Genomic DNA, 21,611 nt, shown 5'->3' on the forward strand with positions numbered 1-21,611 from the left:
CATGCATAGCTCCCCGGCTTCTGAACATCTATTCTTCAGAAGCAATAATTCCTTTCAGCCCAAATAAGATAATTGGATCTCTCGGTTCATGAAATTTCATATGATAAAAAGTTACCACACTTGAATGAACATAAAGGATCTGATCTAAATGTACCTAAAAGGACTCTTCTTCTTCTTCTTCTTCTTCTTCTTCTTCTTCTTCTTCTTCTTCGTCGATATACTTGTTATTATACTGGCTTAACATAATGAGGTTAAGAATCAATTCTTATTTCAATTTGCATCAGCAATATGCTCACATATGCATTTTCAAGATACTTATCTTGGATACGCTGGAACAAGAATAATATATAGAGCAGCATGGAACACTCCATCTCGACCAGACATGATGTCCTAGAGAACCAGAAAAAGGAACTCCACTTGGACGAGAACTGGCCAATATTATACGAAGGGAAGAGTTCATCGGAATCACCAACTCATGATAAGAAGGAACCCACTGTTCCATAACCTACACCATCCACTTGTCTCACCACGTGCACCCAAAAAGATCTCTTCTGGCTAAGATTTTTGCAGGCAGTTCCAACCCCATCTGCTCTCGGATTCTCCACCCACGACAACTCTTTTTCGCCTCTTCTCTCTTGGCTGCATGGTTTTCAACCACGTCGACGCCGACATCCGACATGTCAGTCTCATGTCATGTGCTTCCCCAGTCTCCGAGAGGATAATATCGCCACCTTCTCCTACCTAGCGGCACTCACGCTTCCTCACAATCGGTGACTCGGTCTCTCTCCCCCTCTCCCTCTCTCTAGCCATCAGAGAAGATAGCTTGGTTGTATTGTAATAAACATGTGATCTCCATCAACCTGGTACACGGGTATCGGTATCAAGAAACAAGACGCAAGTCTTGACATTCTTTTTGCAGTGTCTTTACCAGAGCTTGCATGTTGTTTATTGTTTCTCAAGTACGAATCACCTTTTCTTGTCCCGGAATTCTTGTATTAGTTTAAGACATGTAGCCTTGGTTCTTATCCGAATGACTCTTTCATGGCGTAGCTCCGACAGGCTGTGTGGGACATGCGAGTACCCACAGAGATGTATACCTAGACCTAATCCTTTGGTGTTGCGGACTCAATTGGCATCTTGATACACAGCCCACATTCTTCTCAGTCTGGCCTTAGATTCTTGAAATCTTGTCCTCCAAGTGATTGAAAGAAAAAGAGTTGGAAGTAAGACCTGGAGCAGGAGGACCTACAGCAATTGCAGGTTTGGATCCCAAACAAGTTGATGATTCTAATCTCAAGTTTACGGATCGAGACGCGAAGACCTAACTATCGCATATTACTCTGATGTTGTAGATATCAGAACTCTCAGGCCCAGATGTTTGCATCTCCTTTCACTGGTTACAATTCTGGATAACTTGATCCAAATGGCATCCCGAAAAAAGGACAGAATAAAAATAAATTGTAGCAAGTATTTAGTGAATTCGAGTTGACAGCTCCAATCAGCAAAAGGCTAATACTGTTGAATCATCATATAGTTGACCTATGTGGCCTACATGTACGTACAATTAAGTCCAGACAACCTAATATCCTCATTTGTTTATTGGTTCCATGCAACTATGCAATATTAACAGCGTGGGGCACTTAATGAGATTGATAAACCTCTGTGCGCTTCAAGTTGATTCGATGTAGTTGACTCTCGCATACAATAAAGAGATCGGAGTTGCTGGAGATGAATGAATGCATCGAGCTTATTTCATGTTACTTCCAAGTTTACAGGCCCAAAAAGATCATTACCATTCTCTTGCTGCTCTGATAAGCTAGTATATCCAAGATCAAAAAAATACATGAATGCTCATGTACAGAGAACCTACTGTTCTTGAACCTGAAATGATATCCTACATCCATGAGCACTGGAATGCTACGCCATGCGTCTATAATGATACTGATTCGACCCTCTCCCAACAAGATGGCTTCTTCGGGGTCTTCTCGAAGGTGGACGACGCGAGTTACGTACCTACCGAAGCTCGCGCACCGAAACTACACGAGGCCTTTATCCGCCACCGAGTTACCTGCCTCTCCATTGCACGTGGAGTGGGGCCTAGTTGGCCCTCCGTGTGAGTAAGTGGATTTGTGTTTTTTATGGTCTACGGGAGGTAAAGGCCGTAGCGTCATCAATAGGGTTGAAGAAAGAGGCGAGCACGATTAAGATCCACCCACCCACGAGGATCCCGAGGTGGAGGGAATCGGATCGGACGACGCGTGGCGGCATCTCACGGCCCTGCGCCCCTCTCAAGGCTGCCGTGCCTGACGTGACAGATGTCTGATAGCCACGTGTACGGCCCGAAGGGAGGCTTTCGTCCTGATCTCGTGACAGCCCCGCCGCGTGGAAAGCCGCCGTACGCCCCCCTATTGATTCCCCGCTGCTCCTAGCTTTAAGGCGAAGCGTTTTCCTTTACACGTTTTGTTTTTGTTATTCTGTGTTTTTGTTTCTTGTTCCCCCTCCGGTTTGTGTTGCCGTGCCGACGGGTTAGGTACGTGCTACGATGCTACGTGGGCTGCGCCCTTTGGACGCGCGGTATGGCAACCCATGTGGGTTGGGGTGGTCTCCGTGAGCCCCATCACGTGGCTTCCATCCTCGTCCCTCGGCTCGGCTCGGCTCGGCTCCGGGTAGGTCCATCCTCGTTCTCGTCGTCCTTGGCTGCTTCCCCCTCACCACGTTCCCTCCTCCCCACACCATCACCGGTGAACTTTTCATGTGATACGAATGCTTTAACAAAGTTGTTAATTAGCTTATTTACCAATAATTATCGAGATGTACACCAATGATCGGAGCCCACGGCGTTCCGATGTGGGTATTCCCATGATGATCGATAGGGGGCGATTGTGCCAAGTGGGAGAGGGGGTTCGCGGGCCACCTCCATGTGCGGGCATGGTGGAGCTCGGTTTGACCGTCACCATCTCGTTAGGTTGCACGTCTCAACTGTAGCAGACCGGATCGCCGCTTGGCTCGCACTGGTTCAGAAACCACCGAGAGGAACCCATCCGCCCCAAACAAATACCACCGCCTCGCTCCATCCCAAACCGCGTGCTCGATGATGGATCATGTCTTGGCGACCGAGTGAGAAACACATTTGTTACCCGCAACAGGATAAGGTCCCGCCTGAAGACCCGGTGGGCCCGCGGTGCCATTCTCCGGTCCACTTCCGTTTCGAGGATGGAACAGTGTTTGGCTCACCATTGGGTGGCACCCGAACCGTCCGCAGCGCTCTGGTCCACGTCCTTTAATTATGCTTGCGTTACACGAATAGCAAGCAAGCAAGCGACGTGGACCTTCCTAATTTCTTGACTGTGCGCGGGGCCCTTTTGGGTACTTGAACTACCATCCCCAGTGTAGATCAAAGTAAATTAAATCCAATCCTCCGTAAAGAACCGAGTCGAGGTGACTCGATCGGCGGCCGAGCCGCTCGAGCGCGACCTGTGGAGCTCGCTCACTCGAAGCCCGCGATCAAACGTAAGAAATTTATTTGGACCCACATGCGTGGCAAACATGTTATTTCGGGTGTGTCTTGGCGATGGGGCGCTTCCTCGCCCTGCGCATGCCTGACACCGCCCTCTCCTTCTACCACGTGTCCCAACTCCTCCTTAAAACCGACCCCTTCCCTGCCTGACGGCGTCACGTCCTCGGTGCCGGATAGCTTCGTCAATCGACCGCCTCGTGTCCTCGAACGCCGTTAGTGTTGTCGTCGTCAGACCGCGGTTAGTTATCAACCCAACCGCGGTTATCGGATGACACAACCGGGGTTAGACTTGTTGTTTATATTCACCACCTCCCTCTCTCCCTCCTTCCTCACCAACGCCGAGAAGAGAGGCAAAAGAGAGAGGAGAGGGAGTGTACGTGTGTGATAGGGAGGGAGACGAAGATGATGATGATGATGATAGGGGGAGAAGGCGGACATCCTAGTGACCCGACGGGCCATGTTCCACCATGGTCGTCGCCCTTCGAGGATCCGACGGGTGGGATCGGATACCACCTTGGCGCCGCTGGTGGCGCGGAGTACGGCCTCGGGGAGTCCGCCCTCGCGGCGGCGCTGCAGAGGTATTTGCCTTGCAACATCGATGAGCCGGGTGCGGAGGAGGAGGAGGTGGATGAGCCGGACGCGGCCGTGGACGTGTACTCGTCGGACGAGTTCCGGATGTACGAGTTCAAGGTGAGGCGGTGCGCGCGCGGCCGCTCCCACGACTGGACCGAGTGTCCTTTCGCGCACCCGGGGGAGAAGGCGCGTCGCCGGGACCCCCGTAAGTACCACTACTCCGGTGCGGCGTGCCCCGACTTCCGCAAGGGCGGCTGCAAGCGTGGCGACGCCTGTGAGTTCGCCCACGGGGTGTTCGAGTGCTGGCTCCACCCTGCGCGCTACCGAACTCAGCCCTGTAAGGACGGCACGGCCTGCCGCCGTCGTGTGTGCTTCTTCGCCCACACCCCCGACCAGCTTCGCGTCCTCCCGCAGCAGCAGCAGACGCCAACAAAAGCAGCGGCCGCGGTAGAGTCCTACGATGGCTCGCCGTTGCGCCATCAGGCGATGGAGTCCTACCTTTCGAAGCATATCATGTCTTCCTCGCCGACCTCGACGCTGATATCTCCGCCGATATCGCCGCCGTCGGACTCCCCGCCGATGTCGCCGAGCACCGCGGCTATTCGGCGAGCATCATGGCCGATGCGTTCGTCACTGAACGAAGTAGTGGCCTCGCTGCGTCAGCTGCAGCTCAACAAGGTTAAGTCGGATCTTAGTTCCTGGGGCTTACAGGTGGGTGGTGGCGCGTTCGGATCCCCGAGAGGCAGCGGGGCCGGGTTCAGGGCCGGGTTTTGCAGTCTGCCAACGACTCCTACCACCGCAAGCGCGGCGGTGAGTGGTGGTGGAGTAGGGTGGTTTGACGGTATGGATAGTGGTTTCACCGAGGGCGAAGAGCCAGTGGAGAGGGTGGAATCAGGGAGAGCTCTGAGGGCGAAGATCTTTGAGAAGCTGAGCAAGGAATGTGTTACGGAGAGGGCCAACGCCGCTGCGTCGACGCCGGCTCCCGACGTCGGGTGGGTATCGGAGTTGGTGATGTGATGTGGGCATTTCTGATTGGATGGATGGATGGATGAAGGGAAAATAAAAAAAAACGGATTTACGAGGGAAAAAAAAGAAATGCATGGCGTTTGGGAGGTAATTTTGTGGAAGACTGTAAATAGTAAAAGTTAAAAGCCCGGCCTGAAGAAGGAAGAAAGAGGGTAATGTACAGTCTTTTATGTACATAGAACATGGCGAGGTTTAAGTGTGGATAGTGTGGATCTGTTTTGGGGATTTTGGCTGGAGAAGAGCGAGAGAGATGAGAGAAGAAGAGGAAGGTGGAAGTGATCTAAGCTGCTGCCGTATACAGCCCACCGTGGATCTGTGAAAATTCTGATTTCGAATATCAATCATCTACCTCCTTTTTAATATTCTGTTTCCAAGCTTATGATTCCAATGTGGAACATGTAATTATCATGGTATCCCACCAATCTCATTATTGTAATATATGTCTATGTTCAGCTAAGCAGCTGGATGAGTACTGGTCACCTGTTGTATACCATAGTGGTTTCGATTCGCCGAGCCATCCTTTCCGTGGCACGTGGTGTTACCATGCCAAAGAATGGCAAGGGTGTCCGGTCCGGAAGAGGCACAACTCCTTTTTCTTTACTGGGAAGAACATTTGAACAACCGAGTGTCTCGAGCAAAAAAGCCATCGCATGCTGTCTGGCGTAAATATTACATATTCTTACCGTGGTTAGGTAACAATGGTCTCTTTTTATTCTTCTTTTTAATGAGATGCAGGAGGCTTCGTCTAGGCTGAAGAAGAAGAAGCAGCAGCAGTTGTTCCTCGCATCTTTTAAGGCTATTCGTAGCTCGGTGTGCAGCCTAAAATTACTGTTATCATGTGCTTGTAGGGGTTCGTGAGGTTGATGTATATCCGCTTTGATGGGGACGGGGTGGGGTGGGGAGGGAGGGGGGGTTCTCCCATTGATGGGGATAGGGGTATGGGTGGTGGTGGGGCAATGCTGGTCCGGTTATGGTTGCTTTTGGTTTATAGTTTCCATAAAATGGCACTAAAAACAGGTGCAAGTCGCCACGCGTCCCTCCTCCCCGACAAGCGTGTCGGACACTCCATGGAAAGTTGCCTCGCCGAGCTCGAGAAGCGAATGCCGCTTGGATCATCCGCATTCATTTATGGTGGTGCGGGGCGGAGGGGACGGTGTGCATGAGTGAAGTGGAGACCACGGCGGTGGGGTCCTATCCACGTCACATCGGCCTAACCCCGGCGCACCGATGACTAGGATTCGGTACATCCGCCTCGTGAACGTGGTGTGGCTCACCGGGCGAGGACGGGCTGCTCCCCACTTGTGCACGGTGGACGGGGTTTCCCTAAAACGCGCAGCTTGTAGTCTCGTTGCCCGGCAGCCTTTGCTGTCGTTGACCGAGGCGGCCGAGTCGGCTCTTATATATATATATATATATATATTTTAAGCTCATTATCTGAAGAGCCATAGTTTAGCATTAACTGTCTAGAATTTGTTCATCATCATCATCATCATCATCATCATCATCATCATCATCATCATCATATATACATGACTAAAGCAGGAGGTTTAGTTGGGGATTCTGTCGGAGCCATCCATCTGTGTTGTTCCTCGGCAAGAAAAATGCAGTGGTGACAAGGCAAGTTGTTCTCGGCCAAATCGACGACACTGGTTTCGCTTGCGTCCGTTGCCCAAAACATCCAGCTTTATGCCGTGGAGGGGGCGTCGCCGTCCAGCCTTGGCGCTCGACCGGCGCGAGCCGAATCGAACGAGCACATACGATCCGTGTGTCGTGTGTGGGTCTTCCTTGGAGTCTCTTATTACCTCCTGAGGCGGAGGTGAATTAAATCTGCTTCCCTTTTCATCGCGCTCTTCGATTATTCGAATGGCATTATCGTGCGTGTTATCGTCTCGATCGCTCCTCTTTTATCTCTAGCCGAGGAGAACACGATGGTGGGAGTCGGAGCCCACAGTGGAAGCCAAGAGGGAATTGGGAGTAGGATGTCATTCGATCTAAAGACTCCGTCCATCTTTCTATTGCATGATGATGATTCAGAGAAAGACTTGGATATGGGATCACTACTCACCGGTGTTACGTCGGAAAGCTTATGCTAGTAAATGAGATATGATTGAGGTAAGAAGACTTGGAATCATCCATAGTAGACATTACAAGTAAAACATTCCTAACAACATTCACAATTTGCCATGGAGCAAGAGATTGTCTCCATGTAAAAAACTCGACAAAGACCATTCTCATAAGCTAAGCTTAACCCTTGTAAGATAGATTTTGCCTCGCTTCTAAAAGTACCTACAACCCATAAAAACAACATAAGCATCATCACGTCGAAGCCAATATCACCATCATAATTTTGGTTTTAAGAATCATCATAATTTAATTTGATTCAACTAAGAATTGAGTTTCTCGTAGGCAATTTAATTTGATTCAATGAGGAACTAATTTTCCTATTTAATAGGGCAAAGACCATAACAATTTAAGTTGATCCAACCAAGAGCTTGTTTTCTCGTAGATTCGATTGACTACACCGCCTCGTTCGTTCGAGTCAGATTCAAGCGATTGGCCCTCCTAAATCGTCTTTAATTCATCGTATAAGCTGTCGTTCTATTATCAAAAATTCTTATGCGAGCACACACGTGAAGGTGATGGGGTCGTTCACTATGTGAAGAAGACCCCCATTGCCAACCTTAGTCGAATTGAGGACTCAGATAGCACCTTCTTCTTCTTCTTTAGTAGACTATTCACCCCTCGTCGTATTCAATCCCCAAAAAGTTGATTCCCTCATGTATAGTGAGATAGGCGCTCCTCCTAAGCCGTCATTGATTCATCTTGTTATCGAGATTTCTTTCTTATTCGAGCACACACGTGAAAGTGATGGGATGGTTAACTGTGCTAAGAGGACCCATTGCCAACCCTTGTTCGAACCGAGAACTCGGAGAGCACCGTCTTCTTCTTTACGTGGCGAGAAATGTTGGTATCTCCCAATTCTCTCGACTCAATCCTCCCCTTCGCCACAGCAAGCACATGGAATTAGTGCATTTTGGAATAGGAGGATTAATGTTCTTCCTTCTCTTTTTTTCCTACATAAAATTTATTTTTTTTGAAAAAAAACATAATTATTGTTTAAAAATAGGTTTGAATATGATAGTAGCAAAGCAAGGAGCAACACCTTCCCTGCTATACGCAAGCCCCATTCAACCCTGTACCACCCGGGGAGTTCCAGGATACTGACGTTTTGCTCCACTCACGACGATCACCGTAGCACGCAAGAACAACCCGAAAACAAACCAAAACAACCTAAAAACAAACCAAAACTAGCCATTTTTAACTGCACAAGCGAGCGACGGACAGCAAGCGAAGCGAGAGACAACACCTTCCCTACTATACAAAAGCCACATCCAACCCTGTGCCACCCGAGGGATTCCAAAGTGCTAGATGCATACACTATATCATATTCTCAAATCATATGCATTACAAATTGGTGAAAGGCATTCTTCACAACGTGACCTACCTAATACATACTCATCACAACAGACGAAATTGGCAGTGTAGGCATATGCTTCTCTGTGCAGATTAGTATTTATGATACCTCCTACTTTACGCTATATATATTATCGGAACTTAATGATGAGAGTAACATAACAATCACCACATATTGCTTTGAGAGAAGGTGGGGCACTGTAGGAGCTTAACAATTCCTCTGGTACAGTCAGTCCATGGGGAAATGCCACATGAACTTTTTTATGCAATCAACACATCATACACACACACGAGTATCCAAAATCTGCGATTATGATTAGATTAGCAGATGCGAGCATAGATAAACAAGCCCTTACCAACATCAGCCACATCACCTCCGACTCCCACAATATTGGAAATAGAACCATGTGGATGGGTTTAGGCTCTAATTCTTGGATGATTTCATCTGCATGGAGGATGGAAAGAAAATGTCAGAAACCTTGGAGGGCAAAAAAATAGTTCCATAGACACTTAAAATTAGCATCTCATGCAGACTTGTAACGGTACACCCGATAATTGAATTGCGCAAGTGATACAAAATGGAAGGCAAATGTTGCTTCTTATTCTGATCAACACCACCAATCATCTCACCTTACTGGTTGTGCACAACTGTGAGAACTAACAAATACATTACTTGCACTATAACTATAGATTACGGCCTACGATGCACCTCTGCGTCAGTTGTTGAGATCAGATCAGCACATAACCCTCACTTGTGCAGGCTTTCGAATGGCAGCTACGATGAACTTATAGCCACAATTCGGCCACTCTTAACAACAAACACAGCCTTGACTGTTTTCCTGTGGAGGACTGCCCCTTTCTAAAGGGGCCCAAATCTTGAGGAATATGAAATCAGTAACAAACAAAAAAAGTGTCGTTTAAGTGGATTTGTAAATTCAAAAAGAACTGCTGCTGAGGCATGAAAATATTATTTGGTGTGTTATAATGACACTAAAAGGGTGTGATTGCAGATAAAATACTATTCCAATATTGACAGCTGGACTGGTTTAAAATCAACACTTTCTTTAAATACTCCATGCGATTGGTCGGTGGCAGCTGTATTTTCCATTATCTTCTATTCTGGTGCACTATAATGGCCTGTTGCAACTGTGAATTAATTGATCAGGAAAATATATTCACATTCTGTAGGAGACCTAGTAACAATCTGTTGGATCATACTTGCCCTTTATATGGTCAATATTTTAGACCATCAATGCATTTAAATTGAAAAGAAAAAGTGTCTGAATAATATATCAGTCTCAAAGATGCCAATTCTACCAGTTACAATCACTCTCATATCTAGTTGCTATTATCTGTACTGTAAATAGAAATCTTTATGGAAGCTCTCAATTTCTGTAGATTGCAAAGGGCATTGTCTGCTTACATATCTCATGTCCCAATGATGGTGAGCCAAGTAACACCAGACAAACATGCTATGAGCATTGATAACATGGCCTACAGACTAATGATCGTGGAGAAACATGTGGATTATCTGGATAATTTCTAGTGTTGAAGGGGGGGACTTAGAACTAAAACTTTCCGCCATTAAAAATAAGCTGTGTTCTCATGCAGCTAGCTAGAGAAAATCAAGATTGTAAGACAAAATTAAATAAATATCTCCTAAAATTCTCTTGCAGAATATCATAACAATTACAAAAACTAATCACCAATTTATTATGTGGTCATTAAAACCATAAAGCCCTTGAATTTTCAAACTTGAAGTGAGTCTAATATATTGCTTCCCTTTTTTCCACTGGTAATCGTAACTTGTCTCTTCGTTCTTTACAGACCTTGACAGAGTCACCTTACCTGAAGCCTGAGATCCTATCCAACTCCACCTACGAACCCTCATTCTGCCTTTCCAATTTACACAATGAACCAAGGATGATGACCCAAATTATTGGATTTGTTCAATGACATCGGCAGACAATTGAAGTTATGAAATATCCCATCGCAGTAAACAAATGGCTTCCTCGAGAACATAGAAGTTCGAGTTCCCCCAGTTGTTCATCCTTATCCTGTATCCTGTTGATTGTCACTAAAATAATCATCTTATGTTGCCCCACCTTAAGTGAATTATTATTTTATACGCAAAATCACAAATCCCTTCTGAGGCTTGCATTTCAAACATACAATGTATGAAATCTTATCAAAGTTAAGATACTAGATACCAGCTTACAATTTGATAATATTGACTGCTGATGGCATGGCTACAGCATTCGACCGACTCATCTAATTGATAAGAACCTTCATACCATAATGATCTGTAAAATCTTATTGCCAGCAGAGCTTAATGGCAGGAAGATATCCGCTGGCCACTTGCAAGTAATAGGGACCTCACAAATTGTTATAATCCTAAATATACAATTGAAACCTCAATATAATAGACATTAACCTTTGTTCCTTGCAAAAGGCAGGAGGCTATCCAGGCAGCCATACCAACCAAAAACCTTCACAAAGCATTCAGCCATTAAGCCATCATTTACAATTTCAAGGCACTAAGCTATAAGGTACCACTCTTATAATGTTTGAATGACAGCAGCAATGTGCCAGGATTGCGATAATTCATACGGTTAAATAATACAAAGCTCATTTAGGAAAAATAAATGTAAAAAAAATCACAATAACATACCAGACATGCTATCTATCAAATTATATGGATCACATTATGACCATGTAGTTGTAAAGATAATAGTAAAAGGAAAACCACCAAAATATATTACTTGATCAAATGTTTACTTCCAAGTGCTTAATTTACAACTTGTTATCTTCCAAGTACTTTCTTAAAGGAAACCTCGTGATTCTTTTATAATGAGGGAAACAACATCGTTTACATATCTTATTACAAGATAAAGGTCGAGTCAAATATAATGTGTCAGTAAGCTGCAGAGTTCTGAAATGGAATTATCTGCTGGTGTCACAACTCATTGTGCTGGGTTATCTTAATATGCCTATTCTTTTAGGACATCACATGGATGTGTCTGTCCCAGTCATAGTGCCAAGACATGAAGTTTAACAATCGAACAAGGTCCAGACCATTGCGTATGCAGGGGTGCAACCTGGGTGGTATCAATATAAGGCCAAACACAACCACAACCAACACTTGGATTCTCCAACCTTAAACCAAAAGTGCCTGACCTTGGGTTGCAAATTTTCTAACCATAATCCATGCCAGCTATATGTAGGGTTAAAAACACATGTCGGTCTGATTGGGTCAAGTTGAATCCAATTGGGTCAGGTTATAACAAAAATATTTACATCAAAAACATACTGTACTGAACAACTCATTTACCTTATGTAGTATGCACAGTAGGTAGCCAAATATACCAGGTTCCAATTAGGCCAAGTTAGAGTAGTCTTAGATTGAGTTACGATTGGATTTAGGTTGTTTTGGATTACTTCTAAACCAACCAAATATAGTGTCCAGTTGAACACAAACCCATTGGACTAACTTAAAAGCCTTTGAGTTAAATCAAACCAACTTGCAGCCACATCCCAGAATGGAACACCATCTCATGAAATATGTACCATGCTGTTCTTGTACAGGGTCGGGAAGTAGTTCAGCAATATCATATAAAAAGTGTGATGCTCTAAAAAGCCTAATTAGACTTATGCTGAGTAGGGTACAGAGAATTCTAATAATAAAAAAATTTACAAAAAATGCAAGAATCCAATTGAAAAAAAAAAAAAAAGGGTGAAAGAAGTACTCTGAAAAAGTCACACATGTTTTGTATTGCGTCGCTGGTCAATCTTAAAAGCTGAAGGATCATAAAAAAATTTAATGTAGCACCTTCTACAACCATCCATCTCTAGTCTTAAGATCCATGACACCAACCAAATATCAAATATCCCCAAAAGTTAGGATTCTAAGATCATAAATTTTATTGCTTATAGCCCCTTATCCTTTTCTAAACTTAAATCCATTAAAGTAACAATTAATAAAGGACTTTCGAATATATATACTTGTGGTGAACTATTATTTAATTTATCTTATTTAGTGCTTATAGCCCTAAGTCACTCATGTACCTACATCTAGAGCCCTAAATTAAGCAGCTGGGACATAGTTCAGACCCCTGTGACAAGATTATTTCGAAAGCAATAAATGACGTATCAGAAAAATATTTCTCACTCCTGAAAAAGCAGGTGTAAGGGCTATGTATTTGCTTCTTTGACATGACAAAGATTTTACCACCTTCCAGCACTCCATAAACTGGAAAATAAAGTAAACTATAAATTGGACCACAAAGTTCAATGGTGCATGTGCAAAAAATGGCAACACATCCTGATGATATATATTCCAGTCAATTATAAAATGTCATTACAAACTTGTTTCACATATCAAAAAGGGCAGTTCATGCCAATGCAAGATATGGGGAAGGGACAAAGATGTCGATGGCATTACTCCTTCAAGCAAAGAGGTATTTATGTTCTTTGGCATATCAAGGAGTCAAACTATAACCAACAAATAGTAATCAAATAAGCCATTGATTATGATACAAGCAACATTTAGCCTAAAACACAATCACCCAAATATGTCAATCTAACAGCATGTTGATCAGATATGGAAATAATTAAAACCGACCTTAAATGGTTCATGTCCTAGGTGAGTGTGAGTGTGCTGCATCTGAGCCATATGCAGAGGAACTTTCACTGCCAGAATCTGCAGAAAGCCTCTTGAATTTAAGTGCTTAATCTTAATTTACATTAGATAGTAAATAAACAACTCAGACTTATTTGCTCAGAACCTTCTAAGAGACAAGACAAATCATTTGTGATCGAGAGAGTTCATTACCACTGGATGAAGACCCAGAATCACTGCTAGAACTGCTGGAGCTACTTGATCTAATTGCATTATCCCCTTTGTTTTCTCCTCCAACCGGTGATGAAGAAGCTACATACTTCTCATCAACCACTGCTTTTCAATTAACCCATAATTATAAAAGGAAATAACAATGATCTAAGGAAGAACTGAAATATACAAGTTTTGTATGTCTTACATTTCTCAGGTTCTTCGGAAGCAATAGGCTCTTCAATCTGCAGGAGTAACAAGAAAGGTGACATAAATATGTTTACCCTTACTATATACCTGTCTTACTTTTCTGCAGAGAAGGAAAGCACATTAACATATTATAGCCATACCATTTTATGAACCACTTCAGGTGCATTACGCTCAGCTGCTTGTGTTACCGAAATGGCAAGCTCTGCCTTCCTTTTATTCTTGCTTAGAGTCTTTTTGTAATTTGTAATGAATCTGTCAAGTTCCCAGAGAGTCTCCACATCCACACTATCGATATCTACTTCGATTTCATCATCATGCTGGCTCAGGGACGAGTTCCGTTTCTTAATAATCTGCACGACAGCCTCCAGCTTTTCTGGGGGCAGGTTCTGCAGGTTGTTGCTCAGCTTTTGCTTTTCCTCAAATGTCATATCCCTCTTGTTCGGATCTTTAGCCTTTGGCTTCTTTGGAGCTGGCGTTCTTCCAATGTGTGTTGGATGATTTCCTGGTTTCATCATTGGTTCAGCTGCCACAGGATGCACAGTGGAGTCAGACCTCTCCAACATCCTCAAGTCCAGTGGTGGAGGCGTCTGGATTACTGGTTGGCGAGCATGGTGTGCAAACTCAGCCTCTATGGCAGGCCACCTCTCCTCAAATATCTGAAGAAGCTGCTCTGCCATGACATAGACATCCTGCCCCTTGGGGTTGTAAGTCATTGCATTCCGAAAAGTCAGTCTCACATCCTCAGCAAACTCATAAGGCGAACTGTACCAGTCTTTGGCAAACCGGGACTTCACGGTGCCAAGATCCATCGGGCACTTGATGATGGTATAGTAATCATGCAAGCCGAGGCCCTTCGCATCGACCGGCACATTGAACACCCACCCATGCTTGTGCTTCATCAGCTTCGAGAGCAGCACGCTGCAACTCTTGAATGCCTGCGCATAGAGCTTCTTATCCACCAAATGTGCACCGCCACCATCAGGCAACTCGGACGATTGCTTCTTTCCACCAATGGCCTTCGATTTCTTGTGGCCCTGCTGGTCACTGGGGCCACATTTCTCCTTCCCAAGGATGAAGTCAGAATTCCGGTAATACTGGTTCGCCTTGGGAGTCCGCTTCTCCTTCTCCGCGCCCTCGCTCGGGTTATTCTCAGAGGCCGGTACGGATACACTAAGCTGGCGTCGAGACCAGCCAGCAGTCGCAGAGGGCGCGGTCACGTCGGGCGCCCTCCTTGCAGATCCGGGGGTGTTGGGGTCGGTAACAGAGAGCTGGGAGCGAGTGTACCCGGCAGCCGAGGCTAGCTGGAGCTCGTGGGCCTCGAGCCGCTTGGAGAGAGCGCGGACCAAGTCGAGATCGGCGGTGAGCTTCCGCCGCAGCTCCCGCGCCTCCTGCCGCGACCGGCAGGTGAGGCCGACGGCGACGCCCAGGCCGCGAGGGCCGTGGCCGTTGGCGAGCGACGGGCCGACGGAGGGTCGGTTGGGGCCGGAGGAGGCGTCGTCGGAGGCGGCAGGGGGTGAGCGGTGGCGGCGGGGGGAATCGAGGTCATCTGGGGGCGGCGGAGGGGGACGGGGCTGGGAGGAGCGCTTGGGGGCCTTGTTGAGGGATTTGCGGGTGTAGACCTTGCCGCCACCGGCGGGAGGCGCCGACGCCATGCACGCCAGAAGGATACGACAGCACCGGCGGCCGATGGATCCTGGGGAAGGCGGAAATCTTGAGAGGGTTTTGGCGAATTATTGCGTGGGCGAAGCGAATTTTGAGCGCCTTCGGGAACCCTAAATGGACATCGGGAAGCGGAGATCTATTTGGGGATTGGACTTCGGGAGATGCGGGCTTCCGTTTTCGCAGCAACAAGCAGCAGTACGAGAGAGAGAGACAGAGAGGGAGGGGGAAAAGCGAGCAGCTGCTTGCCTTTACGAAGGATGAGATCGGAGTCATCGATGTGCGAATGGTTCCGTCGCTCACCGCATCTCATCACGTGGAGCGTGTCTGGCACATTGCTCGCTACGATGCGTATGCCGACGCTGCTCCGCTTAGGGCTCCTACGCGGCCCATTCCGAAAGCAGGAGTTTGGAGATCACCTGTCTCGGCGGACCCCAGGATTCACGTTTTCTCTTCCCATTCTCCGACGTGACAAGTGGGCCCCACCAGGCTCGGATCACCCGCCTAGTCGGAGCCACCAACCCCAACAAGCGGTGGTACCAGTACCAAGTCCCGCGGGACCCACATTAAGGCTCAATAAGACGGGATCCTTACGCGGCGTGTCGCTGAGGCAACAGTCGCATATATCTTACCCAGTTTGCCTTGGGACGATCCTCAATTCCTACGGCGCCAATTTTCCACCGAAGACTATGCCGACGCTGAGTGATCGATATTATGATCATAGGGTATATTATGGTACCACCCCCGCGATAACAGTCAGCAGCCATGTCAACACTAACGTCGAGCCTCACGGTTGATATGGTGTACTATGTTGACATGACACCTCGGATTCGGATGGGACGATCGCCTATTCTCGTGTTGTTTGGAGCATTACAAGATAGCACCGCATGGTACAAAGTCGTTCTAGAAAGCTCGGAACAGTGTCGCATGATGTCGATTCATGTAGGTCAGTCGACGCCCACACGAAAAGGTGAGTTGGTTGCTCAAGGAGTCGGCGACCATTAACATACCATGTACGATCGACCTTCGTTCGTAGGTATAAAAGCCAACCCCCTAATCCCACTCAACACTGACTTGAGCTTCAAAGGGGTTGAGTCGAGAAATCTCCCTCTCGACCTCGACTTGTGTGCACGAATTCGATGACGAAACAACAACCCGATGAGGGAGGAAGAGAAACTCTTTGCTCTACCTTGGATCGATCTTAAAGATGAAGCTTGGACCCGACCTAACGCCGACCACCCCAGTTCGAGTAGCCACGTGGGCGACTCTGTGCACTCGGGATCGGACCAAGACGTGTTGATCTATCAGCTATAATATAAAGTTGCTTAATATTTTTGACACTAGAAGGAGGGCCCGATATCATAAGAGTGTCCGCCACAAAGCAACTCCAACGAACACCCTGGCAAGAAGGCACCCACCACCATCTTCACCTTCGACCTCAAAGGGCAACTCCTCACTCTCCCGTATATGGATGGAAGCACCTCGGCTTGGACTTCGGGGCACTATTGGCATTTATTCAACGACCCTGGGCTCTTGCCTCCCAAGTTGTCTCCGTCCAGACGTTCCTCAACCTCACCCACAAAGTGTAAGTATTAGCTAGGATGATGCAGACCATCGCACCCCTCATATCCTAGCTAACTAAGCAAACGATTCTCCCCCCACGGTTGTCGCCCATGATCCAACCTATACTCATCCTTACACCCACCAAGTGCAAGCGTTAGCTAGGATGATGCAAACAATCACACCCATCATACCCTAGCTACCTCAGCAAAAGGTTCTCCCCCCACGGTTGTCGCTTGTGATCTAACCTATACTCATCCCCTACACCTCACAATGCCACCCCAATCGACCAGCCACCTCTGGCTCCAAATGCCCACCCCCCAACCGCTGAGCAATCGGGACACTTGAGGCCAATGGTAGAGTGCAACGTTTCTATGCCCAGACACATTGCCTCGACCTTCCTCGAAGCCTACACCCTATCTTCTGACTCGACGGAGGAGCTCGGGAAAAATACCTCGGTTGGGTCCCCCTTTACCCAAGAAATTCAGGACAAGCTTATCTCCCTCAACTTTCGCCTCCCGATGCTAGAGGCCTATGATGGTGGCTCCAATCCAATGGAGTATGTTGTCACCTTTCGGGACCAAATGGCCTTATACGACACTTCCGATGCTCTGATGTGTTGGTTATTTCCTACCACCCTCTAAGGCTTGGCTCGGAGGTGGTACAATCGATTGAGGTCATCCTTAGTCTCATCTTTTGATCATCTTGCAAGGGAACTCGAGCTTTACTTCCTAGCCAGTGTGTGACCTAAACCGTCCGTGGCCATGCTCCTCAAGCTAAGGTAGGAGGGTGAATCCCTCTCCCTTTTTGTCACCTGCTTCGCTACTAAGATTCGAGGGGTTTCAGATGCCCACCCCTCTTTGGTTTATACATATGTTCTCGACGGGCCTATGGCCTTCAAGGTTCTTTTGCTCGCTAGTCGAGAGGCCACCAGCGATCATTCTCAAGATGCTGTAGTGGGCCAACCAAGATGTTATTACTAAGGCACTGATGACAAGAAAGCATGATGAGTCATACAATAGGTCTCACTAGGAGCTACCCATGTGAGCAAATCGGGAAAGAAAAAGGCCCGCCACGATGATGCTGGAAGTAAATGAGCCTAAGGTGTGCATATAAAAAAAAGGGGCCCACTATAGCGGAGCATGTGCTCGAGTTATAAATCTCGACTAGTCATGTGCCAAAGTTATAAATCTCGACCAAACATTATCGGAGTCGTGCACCTCGACAAAAAAATGTCTGAGTCATATACCTCGGCGAAACAGTGCTTGAGTTATGCACCTCGGGCAAACAGTGTCCGAGTTGTGCACCTCGGCCAAATAGTGTCAGAGTTATTTATCTCAGCTAAACAATGCTCGAGTCATGCACCTTGGCCAAACAATGCCCGAACAACCTCAAAGACTGGATTTTTTTGTGTTTTCCAACTCACATGCGGTTCCACCGCTTATTCTAGCAGTGCCACTACTTGACCCACTTTTGGATCATTGAATGAGCCTCCCAATAAGCTCAAATCAGTTCCAATTAAGGCTCAATTGGTCCGAGTTAGCATGATTACACAAAAAACTAACTCAATTAGCCCCCTAAACTACTTCGATCGTAGACAAATGATTATAAATCATGAATCCTTTGTCCGACATGTCATTGGTTCATCCGATGCTCATTTGATCCTTCGGCGCATCGTCCTCTCTTGCGACCTATTGCCCAATCGACCAGTTGACCTTTGCAACTTCGATTTCCTTTCGCAATTTCCACTCTTCATGCCCCGAAGCCTTCTGTCGCTATGTCGACCGATCATCCGGCTTGACGTCCAATCTTCTGACATGTTCCACTACAGCTCAACATGATTCTTCCTGCTTTAATTGTCTCTCCCTAATCAAAGCTTATTACGTCACTCAAAATGCAGATCAGATCACAAACACATCAATTGATTTCATCATTAAAATATGAGATACAACAATACACCTTAACAAAATAGTTTTCAAGTCATGCACCTCAGTTAAAAAGTATCCAAGTTGTGCACCTTGGCCAAAATGTGTCTAAGTTGTGCATATTGGCCAAATAGTGCCCGAGTTGTGCACCTCGGCCAAACAATGTTTCAGTTGTGTACCTCGACCAAATAGTGTCCAAGTCGTGCATCTCAGCCAAACAGTGCTCGAGTCATGCACCTCGGCCAAAAAGTATCCAAGTTGTGCACATCGACCAAAGAGTATTCTAATTGTGCACCTCGATCAAACATTGCCCGAGTTGTGCACCTCGCCCAAATATTGTCTGAGTCATGAACCTCGACCAAATAGTGCCCGAGTTGTGCACCTTAGCCAAATAATGTCTGTGTAACGTTTCAGCTAATCTAATGCCCGAGCTACGCCTCACGGCCAGTCCAATGTTCGAGTCATATCTTGGCCAGTCCAATGCCCGAGTCATGCATCGCGGCTAGTTCAATGTCCAAGTCATGTCTCAACCAGTTCGATGTCTGAGTCATGCCTCGCAGCTAGTCCAATGTCTGAGTTGCATCTCGACTAGTCCAATGCCCGAACCATGCCTTACGGCCAGTCCGATGCCCGAGCCATGCCTTGTAGCCAATCCTATGCCTGAGTAGTGTTGCTCGACTAGCCTAGTGCCCAAGTCACATCGCTCGGCCAATTTAGTGCTTAGTGCCCAAGCAGTGTTGCTCGATTAGTCCAGTGCCCAGTGGCCGAGCAATGTGCTCGACCAAATTAATGCCCAAGTAGCATTGCTCGATCAGTCATGTGCCCGAGCAGTGTTGCTTGACCAATCCTACGCCCAAGCAGTGTTGCTTGACTAGTCCTGCACCCGAGTATGTTGCTCGGCTAGCCCAATCCTTGAGTTATATCGCTCGATAGGGGTGGGATTTTGAACACCTCAACTTCCTCTAACCCCACTCAACACTGACGTGAGCTTTGGAGGGGTTGAGTCGAGAAATCCCCCTCCCAACCTTGGCTTGTGTGCAAGAACTTAACGACGAAATAGCAACCCGACGGGAGAGGAAGAGAAATTCCTTGCTTTACCTTGGATCGATCTTGGAGATGAAGCCCGACCCGACCTAACATCGACCACCCTAGTTCAAGTAGCCACGTGGGTGGTTCTGTGCACCCGGGATCAAACCAAGCCATGTTGATCCATCAATCATGGTATAAAGTTACTCAATAGGTACAATTCATGAATCCGATCTTAATATTATTTAATTTTAATCCTAACATAAAAGTTAGTCACGTAACTTATAATATATTACTGATTTTATGCTTACAGCCATCACTCACTGCGTTTGTGTAGTTTGGATTCATGCACGGAGAAGCACCGGGAATGAACGACCTTTGAACACGAAACCATGACTACCATTCTACCGGTTCACCTCTCCACCCTATCCCTTGACTTCCTCCAAGCCGTGTTGAAGGAGACGAGATCCGTGGTGCAATGGATCATATTAGCATGTCTCATTGTTCTGAGCATTCAGGAGAAGAGTGTTAGAATACGGCCAACGACGTGGCCGCCACCGATCCCAACGCAAGCGATTAACCCGGCAAGATGCCGGGCTAAGGCATCGACGGCCAGGTCACGCTCACCGCCGTCTCTGCTCGCTACCTCCTGTGGCGCGACCGCCAAGGCCGCACCGGTGCAACTGTCACCATCGCCGCGCTGCCCACCTTCGTGTACGGGAAAATAAGGGAGGAAGACTCACATCCGTGGCGACGTGGAGGCGGCGGCGGCGGCCATGGCGGTGTGCGCGGTGTGACTGGCCGTGATGGAAGGATGGCGACAGGGTGAGGCTTCTGCCTTATAAGTGCAAGCATCTTTCCTCGTCGTTATTGTACGTATAACATGACATTAATTCCCCCATGCATGACATCTGCTTGCACTTAGGAAGAAGCCCTCATATACAGCAGAGGAATTCTACATGACGAAAGCGAAATCTCGAGCTTTATAGCAGAAGAAGCATTCGGTGTTCTTCTTACAGATTAATGGCCACTCCATTTACATTACTACATGCAATTCATAAGGAGGCCCGAGAATATGGCTCGAACAATATATATATGTATATGTATATCACCTTCTTCAATCCAATCATACATTTGGACTCATAATTAATGCCCGATGCTAATTACTGCTTCTGAAGTATATTATAGTAGTCGTGTCAGTCAACTCTTGTACCAAAAAAGACGAATAGAAGCCGCACAGGTTTCTTCCACACCTCATCTCTATGCATAGTTAAGCCTCATGTCCAACATCGGCAACGCGTCCGCGGCAGACCAAACGGCCTGCTGCAGCTCCGGCACCACCATCGGGCTCATCGGCGTCTTCCTCTTCTTGATCGTCGTTTACGTCGTCATCCACTACACCCGCTGCCTGGAATTGGAACCCGACGGCCGCTGGCATGACCGGCAGAAGCCCGGGCTCGATCCCTCCGCCATCGCCGCCCTCCCCTCGTTCGCCTACCGAAGAGGCGCCGACGGGAGGAGCGGTTCCGAGGAGTGCTGCGTCTGCCTAAGTGTGGTGGAGGAGGGGGAGGTGGTGAGGGTGCTGCCGAGCTGCGACCACAGATTCCATGCGGCGTGCGTCGACTTGTGGCTGCAGGTTCACCGGACGTGCCCGTTGTGCCGGGCCGACGCAGCGCCAGGGAGGGCGGTCGAAGGGGTGAAAACAGCTGATGTAGCTGGTGCACCGCCATCTCCGGCGCCACCGTCGGAGCTTCATACTGTTGTGTTGGTGATGGATGTAGGAGAGTCATCGGCCTCTCAACCCATGAGGTAG

The 21,611-nt window shown here is 47.3% G+C and overlaps 3 protein-coding genes across 3 annotated transcripts; 2 read left to right on the forward strand and 1 right to left on the reverse strand.

Moving 5' to 3' along the window:
* The first annotated feature begins 3,852 nt into the window (after positions 1–3,852).
* On the forward strand, positions 3,853–5,573 carry LOC135616921 (zinc finger CCCH domain-containing protein 2-like). Its single transcript, XM_065116659.1, has one exon. The coding sequence runs from the start codon at positions 3,920–3,922 to the stop codon at positions 5,105–5,107; it is 1,188 nt and encodes a 395-aa protein (XP_064972731.1). The 5' UTR covers positions 3,853–3,919; the 3' UTR covers positions 5,108–5,573.
* Positions 5,574–8,769: 3,196 nt separating this feature from the next.
* On the reverse strand, positions 8,770–15,632 carry LOC135616922 (transcription factor GTE4-like). The gene is made up of 5 exons (XM_065116660.1): positions 13,769–15,632; positions 13,627–13,663; positions 13,422–13,541; positions 13,212–13,289; positions 8,770–9,035 (listed from the first exon to the last, which is right to left on the reverse strand). The coding sequence occupies exons 1-4, from the start codon at positions 15,278–15,280 to the stop codon at positions 13,222–13,224; spliced, it is 1,737 nt and encodes a 578-aa protein (XP_064972732.1). The 5' UTR covers positions 15,281–15,632; the 3' UTR covers positions 8,770–9,035; positions 13,212–13,221.
* Positions 15,633–21,077: 5,445 nt separating this feature from the next.
* On the forward strand, positions 21,078–21,611 carry LOC135618043 (RING-H2 finger protein ATL39-like). The gene has a single exon (XM_065118945.1). It carries the CDS (start codon positions 21,078–21,080, stop codon positions 21,609–21,611), a length of 534 nt encoding a protein of 177 aa, XP_064975017.1.

Source organism: Musa acuminata, chromosome BXJ2-7 (genome assembly GCF_036884655.1).
Source record: "Musa acuminata AAA Group cultivar baxijiao chromosome BXJ2-7, Cavendish_Baxijiao_AAA, whole genome shotgun sequence".
Lineage (NCBI taxonomy): Eukaryota > Viridiplantae > Streptophyta > Magnoliopsida > Zingiberales > Musaceae > Musa > Musa acuminata.

Coding starts and splice junctions, on each gene's coding strand:
- LOC135618043 (XM_065118945.1), top strand. CDS start 21,078: ATGTCCAACATCGGCAACGCGTCCGCGGCAGACCAAACGGCCTGCTGC.
- LOC135616921 (XM_065116659.1), top strand. CDS start 3,920: ATGATGATGATGATGATAGGGGGAGAAGGCGGACATCCTAGTGACCCG.
- LOC135616922 (XM_065116660.1), bottom strand. CDS start 15,280: ATGGCGTCGGCGCCTCCCGCCGGTGGCGGCAAGGTCTACACCCGCAAA. Junction 13,664..13,768: donor CTGAAGTGGTTCATAAAATG/GTATGGCTATAA, acceptor TTACTCCTGCAG/ATTGAAGAGCCTATTGCTTC. Junction 13,290..13,421: donor TTCTGGGTCTTCATCCAGTG/GTAATGAACTCT, acceptor GGCTTTCTGCAG/ATTCTGGCAGTGAAAGTTCC.